The following is an 18,350-nucleotide window of genomic DNA, read 5'->3' as shown; positions in this document are numbered from 1 at the left end:
AACCAACAAACCTAGGACTGGATTTAACTAACCGGTCCTGCTAGCAGAAGCCCATGCAAGGACATCCACTCGCACAATGGGTCTCTTCCCCGCTCTCCTTCCTCCTCATTGTTTTAGGATGAATGGGTGTGAGAACTTCCAGAACTGGGAGGGCACAGAGAAGGGAGATCATTCCATCAGACAAGCCATCTCCTGAACACTATGCTGAATTACTGGCATGTCTTCTGATTGAGTTGATTACTTCTCAGTTATGTTCCTTCATAGGACAAAACACATTGTTACGATGTCTTCGTAGTGTTAAAGTGATCACCACTTTTTTAACTTTAGAAGAAGCAAAGCAGAACGATAAGTGGATGCCTCTAGAGATTTGAACAGTCTCCCAGGGTTGAGTAGTTTGGACCAAGCTGGCTAACTGGTTTTGGTAGAGAGTGTAATCATCACATTTAACAGTTTGTTCCCTATTGTGTAACTTCTAGTTCCATAGAATGGTGGCAGGTCAAGTTCTCCCAAATAATAGAATCGTAAACGGAATTGAGTTACTGAATTCATCAGCTAACCCTGTTCCTGCCTCACTAGGCCACTTTCCCCATGTCTCTTGCTTCCTAGTTAACCATTTTATTTCACTGCGCACTCTGATTTTTACTTGTGTGTTGAGAACTATTATGAAGCTTAGTATTTGTAAATCACTCTGCATGTGTCCCCAGTAAAGTGGTAGAAAAGTATAGTGCTCACATATAACATTTGCTTTTGCTTCTACAGAGAACTGGAACAGAATAACCTGACAGACATAAACAAGGGTTGGCTGTATGGTTTGAAGGCATTACAGCAGCTCTATATCAGCCAGAATGCCATTAACAGGATCAGTCCTGATGCGTGGGAGTTCTGCCAAAGGCTTTCTGAACTGTAAGAACTATGATTTGATTCTTTGGGGCTTTTTTCTGATGTTAACTGGAGTAAAATCAGTAAAAAAAATGATCTTCCTTTAGTTTCTGCAGGGAAAGTTGCTTAATTTCTCCAACAAAAAGGTCTCATTCTTCTTAAATAGTTTCGTGATGTTATTGCACTTCTACTTTTTTATCTATTTAAATTTCTCTCTCCATTGTGTTACATTTCAGCGATCTATCTTACAACCAGCTGACCCGCCTAGATGAATCTGCTTTTGTTGGACTGAGTTTATTGGAGAGATTAAATCTGAGTGACAACAGAGTCAGTCATATCGCGGATGGTGTCTTTAAAGGACTTTCAAATCTGCAGTCTTTGTAAGTGCGTAAAAGAGATAAATAAAGTAGACATTTATTATGAAGAGTATAGCTATTTACTGTGATAAGTAAAAACCCAATGAAAAGTAGCAGATTTTAAATTAAAAAATGAATGCAGATGTTAAATGTTGGTTCATTTAGCACATGCCTAAATAGACACAGTCTTCAGAAAAGCTTATTTAAGCAGTTATAGTCTCTTAATCTTAATACAAACTTTAAATGATCCAGTTAAAACTAATCTTTTAGACTTACAATAGCATGAAAAAGAGCAGCAGTTTAATTAGTGGATTTTGTTAGAATCTGAGGAGGTGTCAGGCAGCTGACCCACAGGCTTTTTGGTTCAGGGTCGCTGGCTCTTTAGACAATGGGGTGAAAATGTTTAACAGGGCTCCAAGCATTCATGCCTAACCAGGCATGAACAGCAAACTCAGCTGGCCCACACAATAAGGGCCTGCTTTGAGTTTCTTAGGTTCTTCAAAAGAACTTGCCATGCTTCAAAGTGGGATGGAAATGTGGGAATTTTAACAGCCAGGAAAATTCTCATAGAATTGAATATATTCTATTTTTATTACTTTACCACTTCAAGGACCTAGTTCCAGGCAGAAAAGTGGGCCATAGAAGATTTGTTATGCATTACAGTCATACCTCGGGATGAATACGCTTCAGGTTGAGCATTTTCGGGTTGTACTCTGTGGCGACCTGGAAGTAATGGAACGCGTTACTTCCTGGTTTCATCACTTGCGCATGCGCAGACACTCAAAATGACGTCACGGGCATGTGCGGAAGCAGCAAAGCGCAACATGCGCAGTCGTGTGTTACGTTTGCTTCAGGATGCGAACAGGGCTCCGGAACGGATACCATTCGCATCCAGAGGTACCACTGTACAAGCTTCTCTTTGCATTTGTAAGGTGTAAGTTAATGCTAGCGGACCTATTGGCTGTGTAATACATCACTCTAAAGCAGCTTAGGTCAGAGACAGCCAATGTGGTGCCCTCTAGATGTTGTGGACTGCAACTCCATTGGTCATGCTGGCTGAAAGTACCACATTGGCTATCCCTGGTTAAGCACAATTTCAGTAACTAGAATCAGCCATAGTGAGCCTCAGACTCACATGATCCCCCCTCCCATCTCCTCTTCCCACAAGGTCAGCAAGAGGCTTTCTGAAGCTTCTGAACCAACAAACTGTGATTTAACTTGGCTTGTTTCAAACACACTAGTGTTAACCACAGCCTCACTACAATTTGATGATTTGGACAGAACAAAAAACCACAGGGAAGCAGAAACCACACAGAAAAAGAAGAGCTATTCTGCATAAGCCCATAGCTTGCTTCTTTTGGCCTATACATATTTTGCTAAGCTATGGTTTAGCCGCTTAATTTTAGTGTGACCCGTGAACACAGCCATTGAGAGAAATCTTTTTAGTTATGGAACCAGCCAGTAGGCAAGGCATTGGACTACAGATGTTTATGCAGTTATGTATAAAGCATTGCAGATCTTCTTAAGTGTATTCTCATTTTATAATATTAATGAAACAAATGAAACAACATATTTAATGTTGTGATATATACCAATAGATGGTATCAAACAGCAGAATCCCCCTATTTAAAAATGCAGTATTGATTGCGTCTTATATGCCTTGTCATTGATAAACTGCTGGCTAAGCTCTAAATTCCTCTGTTCACTGAGCTGTAAACAAAATGAGAATTGTTGCTGTGATATATTTATGACCTGCCTTGTAAAGGAAATGCACTGCTGAATCTATTAGACCTTAATGAAGCATCTTCCCCTGCCCAAGAGGACCTTGCTGAATTGGTTTTAAACAAGAGCCTTCTCTTCTGTGCTGGGGGTAGAAGTGCAGTGTAAGGGTCAGACAGAAATCCCATTAGCCTGTAACAGGATTTGTGAGCAGAACCACCCACACTTCTCTCTGAAACTCTACTCTTTTATGCCTAGCCGTTCTTCACCTGACCTGTATATAATCTCTTAATATGCTAACGTTATTACAAGCTTCTCACTCCAGAAGATTAAGCAATGTACAGGCAGCATTAATTCAATTCATAAGTCTCTTATGAAGGCTCCCCCAGTTCATGGTCAATGGCATATTGTGTTTACTAGATTAACAGATGTTACTCTGCTGAGGAAACAGTGCTGCAGGGCATGTGAGTCCCAAGCATGCTGGTAACTTTAGTTGACTGAGCAGTTGTATTTCACTTTGTATTGGTTCCATAGGGACATTTTCATATATTAAAAGTGCCCAAAATTGCTTTCATGCAAAGATGTCTGATCATAATGGGTTAGGCTAGGGTATGTACTATGCACTAATATTACTGTCTTTGCAAAGAGTGCTGCCGTTTTGAAGCCAGCAGATTTCTCATTATGAGGATTTATAGTCCCAGTCTAGTAAAACAGGCGGACAATCTCTTTGCATAGACGAGATCTTACGTTTCAAAAATCACAAGCCAGCAAAGGGAACGGAGGGGAGCTGGTGTTGGAGTTGTGGCTAAAGTTCTCATGTGTTGTTCTTTGGTGCATTTGTTTCTTTAGAGACTTGCGAAATAATGAGATCTCCTGGGCCATAGAAGACTCAAATGAAGCATTTGTTGGACTTGACAGGCTCAGTAAATTGTAAGTCTTACTCATTATAGAATTGGCATACCTACCAGAATAGAAGTGAAGACCCAAGTATTTGTATTTAGTAAAAACTTCAAAAACTTATGCAATCCAGCATGTGATTGTGCTGGAAAGCCTCCCCCCCCCCTTGGTTACCCTATCCATCTTTACAACCACCATGAATTAAGGCATTCTTTTGAACTGGGGAGCCTCTTCTATTATTAGAAGCTCCCTGCTACACAATTTAGAGCTTTGATTACACTCATACAAATGATCACCTGAAGAGTTTTACTCTGAATTGAAAAATCTATTTAGTAACACTTATGATCAAGGGACGCGGGTGGCGCTGTGGGTTAAACCACAGAGCCTAGGACTTGCGGATCAGAAGGTTGGCAGTTCGAATCTCCGCCATGGGGTGAGCTCCCATTGCTTGGTCCCTGCTCCTGCCAACCTAGCAGTTCGAAAGCATGTCAAAGTGCAAGTAGATAAATAGGTACTGCTTTGGCGGGAAGGTAAAACGGTGTTCTGGTTCGCCAGAAGCGGCTTAGTCATGCTGGCCACATGGCCCGGAAGCTGTACGCCGGCTCCCTCGGCCAATAAAGTGAGATGAGTGCCGCAACCCCAGAGTCAGCCACGACTGGACCTAATGGTCAGGGGCCCCTTTACCTTTACTTTATGATCACTAGTACATCAAGAAAAAAATTGACTTGGACATTCCAAATTTGAGCTAGGATTTTTCAGGTAATTTGTCTCTTACAGTATATTCTTACAGACATGGTTCAAAGTCATGCCCATTTTCATCCCATATGGAAGGGAAGTCAGGAAAGGGGTAATTTTTAACCTTTTGATTTCAGGGTCCAAGGGCTTTTGTAGCCTCGTAGATAGCACAGTTTTGCTTGTGTTATTCCTCTCCCTTCCACCGATCACACTAAAGGTTTCTTACCCTCACAATTTATGAAGGAAAAGCCCCTGCACCACCATGTGGTGGGACACAAATTACTTTTCACCTCTTGTATGTTTATTAGAAAACAAATAGCTATGGGGAAACTTCTAGCCACTGTCAGGGACCCCTAACCTATAATCTTTATATCTTTTCCCAATTCTGCCCATGCAATTTGCGACGTGCCTACCACTTGACTGCCTGTCTCTGCAAGTTGCCTTTCCCTCCTGCTGGTTATTTTCTGACCCTTAATTCTGCGCTTTGGAAATGTGTATACTCTCCTCTTCCTCCTCTTTTACAATCTTAAGGCCAGAGAAGTAGGAGGGGCGCTTGAAGCCATTATAGTAGCAACACATTCTGCATCAGAGTTGGCGGGGGGGTGGTGGTCCTAAACACTTATTTACCAGGCTGCCCGATTCTGATGTCGTAACAAATGTTGGTTAATTTACTTAAGATTACTTAAGATTTTCCTTTGGGCTATATTTTAGGATTCTTCAAGGAAACCAGATTAAGTCAATCACAAAGAGAGCATTTTCTAGCCTTCAGGCTCTTGAATATCTGTAAGTATATGTTGTAACCTTTTCTCTGTCAACAAAGTTTTCTCTTCAAATTTGCATGCATCCCAGTTTTCAGAGGTGCAGAACACAATTCACTCATGCAGGCATGATTCTTACTTAATCTTGCAGAGATTTGAACAACAATGCAATAATGTCTATTCAAGAAAGTGCTTTTTCCCAGCCTCTTCTTAAAGAACTGTAAGTATCTAGTCCTACATATTTTACTTCAATAGAAATGTTACAACTGGTATAAATATTTTACTTGCAAGGCACTTGTGATCAATAAAAGTATATTGGAACTCAGTTTCATTTCTTCATGGTCTTTAGTAATACATTCTCAAATGCTCCATTGGTTCTCCTCCCTTGTTCCTGCTGTTGCACCACAGATAAAACAAGCCAAAGTCTTACTTGTCTTGTCTGATCCTACGCTTATGGTTAGTTTCCCTGGCTTGTTCTTGGCTTACTCCTCATGGTCTGAGAGAAGCAAACCACTTCTTTCAGGGTTTGGATGACATGACAAGACAGACTCTTGTTTCATCTGCAGCATGGCAGGCGTTGGGAATGAATGCCCTTGGAATATTTGAGCAGGGTGCACCAGCACACTGCTTGTTCACATTGAACCATAGTTTGTTTTAGACTATGGCTTAATATAACCTGCAAACTGGGCTAACAATATAAATGGCTGTAGAAATTTCCTGACAGTTTCAGTTAATGACATAGTACTGGTCTGAAGTACACCACAATCTGCATACAAGTTCATTTTTGCTGTAGAGTATATGCAATACCCTAAAAACAGCCTTAAGTCATACATAAACATTTAAGCTGATAATAGAAGTTCAAGATGGGGGGAGGGGCTGGTAAAGGCAGTCCTGAAAATATTTGTGGTGTTTCATCTGAGAGGCCAGTGGTTAGATGACTCTTTTAAGAATGAATATGGAATACCAACTGTTTTCTTACAAAGAAATGGTGGGATACATATACAGTAAGCCTAATGTCTGAAGCAAAATGTTAATATGGTTTGACATCAGAAAACAGAACAGTCCCCCCTCTCAAGGTGCTAGAGTCAAACAACTCAGTTCCACACAAGGTAATTTTCAGGCAGCAACCATCTATTGAAGCTCTGCATGAAACACAGATATGCAAACAGATTCACGACATGCCCAGCAAGTCATATTTTTTTGTGGCGTGGAGCATGTGGTGGTTGGCTAGTCAGGTATCTGGTACATCATTCACAGGACTGAGCTCCAAAAATTGGCATGAAATGAGTACCTGAAAGTAATACTGATGAGAAAATGGACAGTGAGGCTTAGGAGAGAAAAATAAGAAAACATCTAGCCTTGCAAGGTAATGAGACAGTTTTGTGTACTTTGAAAGGGCCAAGGTCACAGTGCTTTCTCTGTAATTGAAAAAAGATGGAGAATGCTGTTCCACATTATTTTCTTGTGGAAATTAGTATTTTTCTCTGCCTTGTGAGTAGCTGTTGTCCTCTAAGCATCAGGCTTGTTTTTTCAGAACCCTGCTCTTTCCTTTACAAGCAATATCATATAAGCACTCTCTAAAATGAAGAATATGAAGACTGTTTGTTAAAACTGCTTCTCAGCTAATTCTTACCAGATGGACTGTAAAATGCAGTCTTGCTGAAGGTTCTTCCCTGCACAGGGTATAGAGGTCAAAATTGGCTCTGCACTTGAGCAATTTAGGACCATTTCCTGTATGTGTTCAGGAAAAGAATTCTCAAATGGACTGATAGATTACTCTGGGTTTTCACCAGTTACTTTCATACCTGCTGTCAAGAATAGGAGGCATTTTCAGAATTACAGTGTTTGCGAAAGGCATTATTATGAAATCAGTTATATAACCAATAAGATACATGTGTATAATGCAATACTAGAAATTGATTTAGTCCCAAAGCTACCGTATTTTTCATCCTATAGGGCGCACCGGCCCATAGGACGCACCTCCTTTGGGGGGGGGGGGAAGAATTAAAAAAAACCCACCCCCCCCAGCCGCGGCTGCCGGACACTTGCCCGGACACTCCAGAGGGCTCCGCGTGCTTCGGGTGGCAGGCTACCGCCCCAAGCCTCGCGCGCGTGGTGGGAGCTCCCGCCGGGCGCGCAAGGCTTGCAGACACTTGCCAGGGCTACAGGCTGCTGCCCGCAAGCCTTGTGAGCCTGCGGTAACTCCCGCCAGGCTTGCAAGGCTTGCGGATAGCTTCCTGAAGCCTGGAGAGCGAGAGGGGTCGGTGCGCACTGATGCCTCTCGCTCTCCAGGCTTCATGCGAAAGCCTCCATTCGCCCCATAGGATGCACACACATTTCCCCTTCATTTTTGGAGGGGAAGAAGTGCGTCCTATGGGGCAAAAAATACGGTATTCTGCTCAGCATCATCTAAACAGTCAAATTACAGTGTCATGTTTTATTTCTCATAGACTGCTCATTGTTTTGATGGAAATCTTAGGTTTATCCTTCAGGCATGATTGTGGGTGTGGATATAGTTTTTAAGGGTATGGATTGGGATTTATATTCTTTTGCCACATATTTACACTACAGTATATTTTATATTAAAGGGCTGCGATCCTCTGAACTGTCTAAAACAGAGATAGGAAACCTGTGGTCCCCTGGAAGCCAGTGACCTTCAACTCCCACAATTTATGGCCATGTGGGGCCATTGGAGTTAGGAGTTCAACATCACCTATAGGGCCAGATGTTCCCTATTGCTGTCTAAAACATAAAGAGCATCTCTTAATGTCTTTTTACCCTCTTGACTTGGTGCATAGTGTGTGGGGGGCGGTGTTTCTTCTTACTTGTCCTTTACGTGATTGTACTGCTACTGTCCTGCGAAGGATGCTTTAAAAAAAGTGTTTTGTAGGAAGGTGACCTTTTTGTGGAACAGCCTCTCATTTAGAATAACACGTTATATGTGAAGATGGAGAAATGTGAATTTGTTTACAGCAACGAGAGACGCTGAAGCTACTCAAAATACAGTTAGGACTCATTACCAGGCAGTTCACGTATATAGTGTTACAAATACTTTAGCAGATGTATGGGTGTGGGGGGGAGATCTGCTTGGTGACTGCAGATGAAGTGTCATTTGCTTACTTACAAAAACTTTGACATTTTCCTTTTGCCTTTACATTTTCAGGGTATTGAACACTAGCAGCTTACTGTGTGACTGCCAGTTGAAATGGCTGCCCCAGTGGCTTAACCACAACCATTTGCAGGATGCTGTCGGTGTCATTTGTGCCCACCCCGAATGGCTGTCTGGCCAGAGCATCCTCAGTGTCAACCCTGAAGACTTCATCTGTGGTTTGTGCTCTTAACGGCTTCATTTATTTACTGCATTTGTATCATAGCTTCCCAGGGCACATTGCCCTTATGACATCTGCCTTGGAAAATAATCATGTGTGAGAGTTGGGGAGAGGGGAAATGGCTTCGCTGACTTGTTCAGTGGATATTTTACAATCCTATGCATTTCTAGTCAGACATAAGCCCCATTGAGTTTTGTGTGGCTTACTTTCTGTAAGTGTGTTTTGGATTGCAACCTGAATTGGATTTTCATGGATTGTGGTGTTACAAGACAACATCTATGCTTCCTGTTTATGTATATTGTGCACTCTTGTATCCAGATTCCAAAGATTAACAGGAACACTGGTTCATTTAAAGATACTTCTAGATCATCATCTGTAGGAGTTTTCCCACAGTGGAACCATTATAGGAAGTCACTGGAAATCAGGGGTGGAGAACCTGTGGGCCTCTAGAAGTTGTTGGACTTTGATCTCTCATCAGCCCCAGCCAGCATGACAGAGAGTGGGGATTATGGGAGTCATAGTCTAGCAATAACTGAAGGGCCTATGGGAAATCTGTTGTGGAGGGAGAGAGTTAGGGGCAGAGAGTGTGAAAGAAGCCTTTGTTTTGAAGCCAGTGAAATTATGTCATGCTGAAACGTAAAAGCTCTTCCTCTCCCAGGATCTAAGCCAGGGGGTGCCAACCTTCATTTGGCCCACGGGCACATCTCAGAACATAAAAAACTATTGAGGGGACAACCCACCCCACACTACAGCCCCAGCCCCAGCAATTAGACTTGCAAAAAAAATAATTGTTTGTTTGATTGTTTGTTTTGTTTCAAGCCTAAAGACATTGCTACAGTTAGGCTTGCAAGAATCTAATTTTCAAATCTAAATGCGGAGTGGGGTTAACTCTTCCTTTCCCCAGCTGTGGCAGTCCTGAAATTTTCCATCCTCTGTTGTAGAGACTATAGCCAAAAGAAAATTTCTTTCAAGGCTAATTGACAGGTGAAGGTGGGCGGGTGTCACAGTGGTGTCCACACCCAAATTCAGCCCAAGCTGTAATTAGCCTTCAAAAAAAGCCTTCTATTTGCCACAATAAATGACATTTTTTTCAATTGCAGCAGGGAGAGGAGGGTCCCCTCAGGGCTACCAGGAAAGACCTTGACATATGCATGTTGACTACCCCTTAATCCAAAAATCTATTAAGAAGAGGCTGCAGTATTGCTGTTTAGTACTACTGTTGAATTTTTGCACCTAACTGCAAAGACTTTAAACTGGGTTTTTAAAAAAAGCAATTGTAGATATTAACATTGTAGTCTGCATCTTCTTGAAGTCCTTTAGGTAGGCAGAATCTGAGCGGTTGAGTATCAGGGCCTTTATCTCTCTTCCTTCCAGCAACAATTGGCTGCACACAATACATATGCATTGCCAAAATACTCAGGAAAATGATGACTGTGTGTTAACAACTAAATTGTAATTAGGGAAGGAAATTAATATTGCCCAGTGCAGTATGGCTTAATTCCTGAAAGTAGGTAGCATTCAGATTGTTAGTTAGCAAACATTGTGACAAGGAAGTGGTAATATCACTTGTGGTGAATGCATAAAGTGGTTCTTTTCCCCTCCAATTGAGGTATACAACTGGGTTTTAAGAGACCTTACAACTGTCGTTCTGCAGATTTATTCATGTTCATATTCCTTAATGGTGAGTTCTGAGGACTCATGACAAAATCCCTTCATCTTGCAGGGTACCTCTTTCTTACACTCGTAACACTGACATCCTGCTTCAAACCCACATAGCCAGTTCTAGTGTGAATACATAGATAATAGAAATCTCTTAGTTTAAGGAATTAAGGGCAAGTGTCACCTCCAGCACAAGCTCAACTGTTCCAGTCTAGTCTGCATCAGTATTTGTTAGTTTAGTTACATGCTGAAGAAACGTGATCTGTGTTTCACAGATAACTTCCCCAAGCCACAGATCAGAGTGCATCCTGAGACTGCCGTTGCACTAAGAGGCACCAACGTCACCCTGACTTGCAAGGCGGTGAGCAGCAGTGATTCGCCTATGTCCACCACCTGGAGAAAGGACAGTGAAATACTGTATGATGCAGACATTGAGAATTTTGTCAGGTACCAGCAGCAAGATGGCGAAGTACTGGAGTACACTACTCTCCTGCACCTTTTCAATGTGAACTTCACTGATGAAGGAAAATACCAGTGTATCATCTCCAATCACTTTGGATCTAATTATTCCAACAAGGCCAAGTTGACTGTCAATGGTATGCAGTAGTTTTTGTTTTTCCTTTCTACACACACTCAAAAATCACTAAAACGGTTTGGAAACTTTGGATAGTTCACTCAGAGGCCTAAAGGAAAGGCACCCCCAGAGGTCTTCTCTTTTGTTAATCCACTAGAGCAGGGGTCAGCAAACTTTTTCAGCAGGGGGCCAGTCCACCGTCCCTCAGACCTTGTGGGGGGACAGACTATATTTTGAAAAAAATAATAATGAACGAATTCCTATGCCCCATGAATAACCCAGAGATGCATTATAAATAAAAGCACACATTCTACTCATGTAAATACACATGAGTCAGGCCCCACAAATAACCCAGAGATGCATTTTAAACAAAAGGACACATTCTACTCATGTAAAAACATGCTGATTCCCAGACCATCCGTGGGCCGGATTTAGAAGGCGATTGGGCCTGATCCGGCCCCCAGGCCTTAGTTTGCCTACCCATGCACTAGGGAAGCTGAAGACATTGGAATAGTTTTGGATGTAAAAAAGCTTGGATTGCACAAGTCCCCAGAGACTCCTTCTAACCAGACATAGAGAGCTGCCCAAACAGCAGCATTTCCCCCAAGCATTTTCTAGTTTGGAAATGAGCAGTGTTTGAACCAGCTGTAATCTCTTTGTGCACAGATTCATCAATCCAAGACTGCCTCTTTAGAACTAGTCCATGTCTAAGAAGCAGCTTCAGCTGCTTATTATGCTAGGCAAATAAAGATTCTCTCTTGCCTTGCTAAAGGTGCAGCCAGTTTCAAATTATTCCCTTGAGTATTACCCTTTAGTAAATGAAAGCAGCCTAATGGGGTTGTCTTTGCCAGGGCAGGTTTTTACTTACCTTTGGCTGAATTAAAATAACTCACATCCGCTGTAATCAGTATCAATGGGTGTAAGAGGGACAGAAAGAGAGCTCTCGAGGGGCATATTCGAAAAAGACAAAAAATCATTTGTCTCTCCTGTGAAAAATTGTTAAAACTTCTGCAAGCAACCTCATTCAAGAAAAAATCTCAAACATGATGAGGACTCACAAGCTTGCTGTGTGCCAGTTTATTTCTTTTAAAGAAAGGTTAGGTGTAACATCCTCCTTTCTCGTGAGATCTGAATTACTGTTTAGGGTGGTTTTTAAGAGCAGTATGCTAGAATTCTTACAGATCTAAATTAAAGTGCTTGAAAAACTTAACAAGGGTTATGCCATTCTTAACAAAGTGAAAGTTATGGATGCTGTGACTAGTATTAGGAAACCTTACTTAGTTATTTTAATGTGTGTCTTCATTCAGAGCTGCCTTCTTTTGTGAAAACTCCAATGGATCTAACAATCCGGACTAGAGCTGTAGCTAAATTGGAATGTGCTGCAGAAGGCCATCCACCACCTCAGATTTCCTGGCAGAAAGATGGAGGCACAGACTTCCCTGCAGCTCGTGAAAGGCGCATGCATGTGATGCCAGAAGACGATGTCTTTTTCATAGCAAATGTGAAAATAGAAGATATGGGCATCTACAGCTGCATGGCACAAAATGTGGCCGGGAGTCTGTCGGCAAATGCCACATTGACAGTGTTAGGTAAGCAAATTATTGAAGCCTGCATGGGTTATTTGATTACTGTATATTTTCATGCTTGCAGTTGGTGGCATTTGTGGGCTGCCTGAATGCTCTGGCTGCAGGAGGAGTAAAGTTCACGCACTTCATCCTCATCTCCGTTCACCATGTGGAGAAGGTAACACCCAATCTTGAAAGCCCATTCTTATCTGAACATGGCATTACTTTAGTAGCCAAGGTACTCAAATTACTAAAGGATAGTTTCAATATTTGGGATTATAGTAGGCCAGGTGTTCAGATAAGTACAGGATCTCATAGTTTAGATTTTTCCTTTACTGATGAAAAGATAATTAAATCGTAGAATTGTAGAGCTGGAAGGGACCGTGAGGGTTATCTATTCCAACCCCTTGCAATGCAGATACAGTGGTACCTCCAGTTGCATATTCTTCAGGTTACAGACTCCGCTAACCCAGAAATAGTACCTTGGGTTAAGAACTTTGCTTTAGGATGAGAACAGAAATCGTGCTCCAGTGGCATGGCAGCAGCAGGAGGCCCCATTAGCTAAAGTGGTGCTTCAGGTTAAGAACAGTTTCAGGTTAAGAACGGACCTCCAGAACGAATTAAGTACTTAACCCAAGGTACCACTGTATCTTTTTGCCCAATATAAGACTCAAACCCATGACCCTGAGATTAAGAGTCTCATGCTCTATCGACTGAGCTATCCCACAGGCAAATGAAGGAAGCATACAAGGAGGAGGAGGAAGCCTACAAGTCTGAGAACTGCTCTAAGTCTCACCTTATTTGGGGGGTAGGAACAAACCTGGGAGATAAGTTAATTGAATCAGCTTCGCCTACTGGTTTGGATTTGCTAAAGTTATGTGGTACTTTTCAAAAGTAGTTTTGAGCTCATTCCAGTGGATGCAATTGCAGCATTGAAAAGGGACACCACAATTTTCTCCTTCCTTTTTTGTTTGATTTACAATCTGGGAAGAAGCTGGTCTGGTATTTCCCATAAAAAAATTCCTAACACAAATAATTCAAGAGCATCTGTTTTTAGTATGGTTGCCTGCTGCTGACCCACTTAATTTTGGATAATTTGAAAGAGATCTGGTTTAATATGCTGTCACTGCTATACTCTCCTGTGCTAAGTTTTTAGAGACAGACTCTGTGTAGGGCATGCATGTGCAGTAAGAATTTAATTAAGCAAATGATACGTCCCCCTAAAACTACTTCATCTTTAGAAAACCAAGAACTCTTTTAAAGGTGGCTGTTCTCATACTCCCATGAGCTTTGGCTCATGAACTGGACAAAGTCTGTAATTAAGCAGAACACCCCTAGACACTTTCAGCAGAGGTAGTTAACCAGTGGCTGACTGGAGTTGTAATTCCACAACAATTTGAAGGCCACAGGTTAGCCACACCAGGCTTCTTTCTCTGTCAGAGAGAGTATAGCCTAAAACACACACATTCCCCTTTTGTTTAGTCCATGAGCTACATTGCTGTCAGATCAGTCTTCAAAATCACAATCTGCATATATGTAGCAGTGTATCTTTGGTTTCATGAAGTTGTCATTGTAATTCTGTAGCATTAAATTTAATCTGCTCCTTTTTTGTGTTCAGAAACACCTTCGTTTGTCAGGCCCCTGGAAGACAGGACTGTGGCCCAAGGTGAAACAGCAGTGTTGCAGTGCATTGCTAGTGGCAGTCCTGCCCCTCGCCTTAACTGGACCAAAGACGATGGGCCTCTCACAGTAACAGAACGACATTTTTTTGCTGCCGCCAATCAACTCCTCATCATTGTAGATGCTGGATTAGAGGATGCTGGAAAATACACTTGCATAATGTCCAATACACTTGGCACAGTGCGTGGCCATATTTACCTGAATGTCATATCCTCACCAAACTGTGACTCTTCCCAAACTTCTCAAAGTGGCATGGAAGAGGATGGTTGGACGACAGTTGGCATTGTGATAATTGTTGTAGTCTGCTGCGTTGTGGGCACCTCCTTGATATGGGTTATTGTTATCTACCATATGAGAAGGAAGAGTGAAGACTACAGCATCACTAGCACAGGTGAGGAGCACTCGGCATAAGTATGTGTGCTTTGATAAGGGATTGGAGTCATTCAGCTCAGCATGACCAGAAGAAAATCCTGTGTTACGGTTAGGAGTTTTGGTATGTGGTCCCTTTGCCAGGGTGGTTCTTCATTTGGAAAACAGCCTGACATCTGATGGAGAGGGTATATAATGGATATTATATGCACATAGGTATGGACAGTCTCTGATACCATGTAACAGTCAAATGAGCAAAGGGACGAAGTAGGGGTTGGATAGGAGAGTAAATGAGCAAACCAGTAAATGAGCATAGACAGGATTTAGTCTGGCTGCTTGTGATGATCTTGTAGCTTTTCAACAAAGCCACAGAATTTGAGAGAGAAATTGCCATTATAAATGGCAAATGTTCAGAATATTGGTTCATTATGCTTTGACAAAGGGGTGTTGTATCGCAGTAGGGAAATTTCATTTTTACAGTTGTGAAAGATTGCCATAAATCAGCATTAGAAAGGAATAAAAGGAAAATATTCCTAGGAACTGCATTCTATCCCCACAAGGTGATCTTTATTTACTTGTATACTGTAAGGTCTATGTGAGCACCATCATTTTTACAGACATCTGCTGGATGATTTTGTTGCCATAGCAAAATGCAGTATCATATTGCTATTGTTTTTTTTCTCTTTCAGAGGAGGTAAATTTACCTACTGACATTCCGAGTTACTTATCCTCCCAAGGGACTCTGTCAGAGCCACAGGAAGGCTATAGTAATTCTGAAGCAGGAAGCAACCAGCAACTTATGCCTCCCTCCAACGGATATGTGCACAAAGGCACAGATGGTAAGCCCTGATTCTCTTGATCAGAGGTGGACAGAAAATAGATCATGGTCGGGTCCACTGGCCAGTTTCTAGTGCCTGCTAGTTGCTGAAGTTATTGCAAAGAATGCTGGACTTTGTGGTGCTTGATGTGATCGAGCAAAACACTTTTTGCATTCTTAAGCAAGAGTGCATGCTCAAAGCATAACTTATGTGTTAAGTGATCCCAGCATGAGACTTCACTTGCTACACTGCTGAAAGTCCCCTCTTCCTTCCTTTCTCCTTCTGTTGGCTTATCACAGTTAGCCTCAAGGGAGCAGATATCTTTTCAAATAACCAGGTACTTGTACCAAATACATGCTCACAGCTTCTATCCTGTGTAGGCAAATTGTCAAATACTGGAATCAACACCCACCCACGCTCTCTGTTTTTTTTTGTGTGTGTGTTCCTGTGCTTCTTTTTTTAAAAAAAAACAAACAAACCTTAAGTGCTACTATGTTAACTGTGATGGGGGAAAGAGTCCTTTCCCTTTCGGCAAATGTGTATAAGTGCCTCACTCTTTGACTTTTATTTTGAAGCTTTCTTCTTGGGGCTGTGACACTTGCTGATAGGACTCTTCTATGCTTTCAAAGTTGTTTCCTAATATGCACATAATTTAATATATGCACAGCTGCCAATTCCAGCCAGTTGGCCCAAAGGACTGCCATTTCTGCAGCTAGACTTTATGCTTCTGCCACCTTGTAAGGGTCTATAGTGATGACCCATGCCAGAATATTCTGCTAACTACCCACTATTCTGCTTCCACTAGGTGGCACAGGGCCGTTGGTAATCTGCTCAGATTGCTATGACAATGCCAACATCTACTCCAGAACCAGAGAATATTGTCCTTACACGTACATCACCGAAGATGACCCACTTGATCAAACACTTTCCAGCCTAATGGTGCAGATGTCTAAAGAGCCCTATCCAGTCTGCCCACAGCATGAAGCCATCACTCTGGATAGTCTCTCAGGTGACAGAGACATGTCTGTTTTCCTTAACAATCAAGACAGACTACATGAGAGGAAGCCATGCTCTCAACCATGCAGCAGTGGTAAGTGGTGTATTTTGATGCTATTGTATCTTGATTTTAAAATTATTCCATTTTCAGCTGAATAAAAGCAAGGCAGTCTGTCACAGAACAGATAGTTAAAGTACTAAGTGGCTGCATTACAAAATAAAATCAAACATTCTGCTTTCAATATGATATGATATGGTATGTGATATGATACAAGTACTCCTTAATGCATATATTCTTAACGCTTTCTTCAGCTCACTTAGAAATCTGTTCTGGTTTTTGCAGGTTCAAAAGAATATTCTTGTGGTTGTGTTTTTGTAGGGAGCCTCTTGTTTCTTAGGCTTGTGTTTGTTGGTTCTAGCAATAATTTCCAATATTAGGAAGAGCAAAACCAGTTTGACTTAATAATGTGACTCTCACTGCCAGAATTTCAAAGACAATAGAGAACCGTTGTGCTGGGAGCTTTCTTCATAAATTCAGTCTTTCTTTTTCTCATTTTCCTTCCACAGATCCTTTTCAGCTGCCTTTATGGGGCATCAATAAAGATATGGGATCATTGCATCCTCACTTCTCAACTCAACCAAAGACCCATGAGGTGCCTCGAGTTCTGCAAAGTGAATGCATCACAGAGACTGAACGTGAGCAAGCTATTTCCCCCAAACCTTGCCACAGGTTACATGAACATAACTTTGACTTTAACAGGACTCGGAACATACAGGAACATCATGAAGCTACATAAAATGCATCAAAAGTAAGAAGCCTTAGCAGCAGGCTTGGAGTTAAAAGTATCTTTACTACCTCAGGTTTGGCCTCCTGGTCAAAGATGTTCCATGCTTGCAACAGAGGCTTACAGAACAATCTTAGGCATCTCTACCCAGAAGTAAGTCTCTTTCAAGTTAAATGGGCCCTACTCCCAGGTGTATGTTGTAGCATTGCAGCATCAGTGGACAAAATCAGTGACTACAAGCTACAAGTAAAGAGGGAGAAAGAAATGACAGAGTCCTTTCCTTCTGTTCTGCATAAGATGTGCACAAGGCTCAACAGTCTAATGAACTGAATGGTGGGCAGAAAAGAATAAAGGATACACAGCAATGGACATGATAAATGAGAAGTTTTTGTTTGCCTGGGAGCAATCCCCTGAAAGCTTCACAGATGTTGTTTCCTGCTGAAGAAATAAACTTGTAAGAGCCCATTTTCAAGATCCCTCAGTAATCGTAAGCATGAAGCACTTGATTGACTTATATTCTCCTCCTGATGACTAGCAGGGACTCATATCATTGTGCCCAATCCCAAACTTACTCTACCCTTTCTGTGAATAAATACTTCAGTTGTAAATACATTTGCATAATATAAATATTTTGTATACACTACTAAACACATTCAGGCTGAAATGTTAAAAAACACTATGCCAAAAACTACATATTGTCCTGTCATTTGGACATTTGCTGACCAGATACTATAAATGGCTTGTTTCCTAGGATTGAAGGCTTGAGGGCCAGTTTATACAATCATGTTTTGCACATGATGGTTATAATTACCATATGATACTTGGTTCGTAGAAGTTTTCATTTATGTGATGGCTCTTCACACATTTTTTTGTCTTAGGTGTGGGTAGTAGCTGTCTTGCATGGGGCTTTCATGTGAACTGATCCATACCAGGGCAAGCCCAAGTCATTGTGCTACCTGAGGTGGAAGGAAAACATGGTGCCCCTGCCCCTTTTCTGTACAGAAGCCAAATGGATTGATGATTGAACACTGGCAGTGGGCAGCATCCCTGTCACATCTGAGGGCAACAGACTAGCTAAGCCATGGGGGCACTCAAATGTGTGTATTCCAACACTGCACTGCTGCTACCCTTTCCCCAGCTTCTGCTGCCTGAGGCAGCCTTCTCATTCTACCTAATGGTGGGGCTGGCCTTGCAGAGGAGCAGAAACAAGGTTAGATATATGTAATTTGGG

General features: G+C 41.8%; 1 protein-coding gene across 1 annotated transcript in view; it reads left to right on the top strand.

Annotated features, from left to right (window-relative positions):
- LRIG2 (leucine rich repeats and immunoglobulin like domains 2) overlaps nucleotides 1–17,729 on the top strand; it is a 42,508-nt gene extending 24,779 nt beyond the window's left edge. The window contains exons 7-18 of the mRNA XM_081916313.1: nucleotides 760–903; nucleotides 1,116–1,259; nucleotides 3,804–3,884; nucleotides 5,298–5,369; nucleotides 5,496–5,564; nucleotides 8,508–8,671; nucleotides 10,608–10,928; nucleotides 12,214–12,495; nucleotides 14,090–14,542; nucleotides 15,210–15,359; nucleotides 16,144–16,428; nucleotides 16,902–17,729. Of these exons, the coding sequence (XP_081772439.1) occupies nucleotides 760–903; nucleotides 1,116–1,259; nucleotides 3,804–3,884; nucleotides 5,298–5,369; nucleotides 5,496–5,564; nucleotides 8,508–8,671; nucleotides 10,608–10,928; nucleotides 12,214–12,495; nucleotides 14,090–14,542; nucleotides 15,210–15,359; nucleotides 16,144–16,428; nucleotides 16,902–17,131 (2,395 nt within the window). The 3' untranslated portion in view covers nucleotides 17,132–17,729. The remainder of the gene's footprint in view (nucleotides 1–759; nucleotides 904–1,115; nucleotides 1,260–3,803; nucleotides 3,885–5,297; nucleotides 5,370–5,495; nucleotides 5,565–8,507; nucleotides 8,672–10,607; nucleotides 10,929–12,213; nucleotides 12,496–14,089; nucleotides 14,543–15,209; nucleotides 15,360–16,143; nucleotides 16,429–16,901) is intronic.
- Nucleotides 17,730–18,350: the final 621 nt, after the last annotated feature.

Source organism: Podarcis melisellensis (assembly GCF_964234715.1).
Source record: "Podarcis melisellensis genome assembly, chromosome: 6".
Classification (NCBI taxonomy): Eukaryota; Metazoa; Chordata; class Lepidosauria; order Squamata; family Lacertidae; genus Podarcis; species Podarcis melisellensis.
The sequence above is the reverse complement of the archived record's forward strand: the minus strand, read 5'-3'. Positions and strand labels throughout refer to the sequence as shown.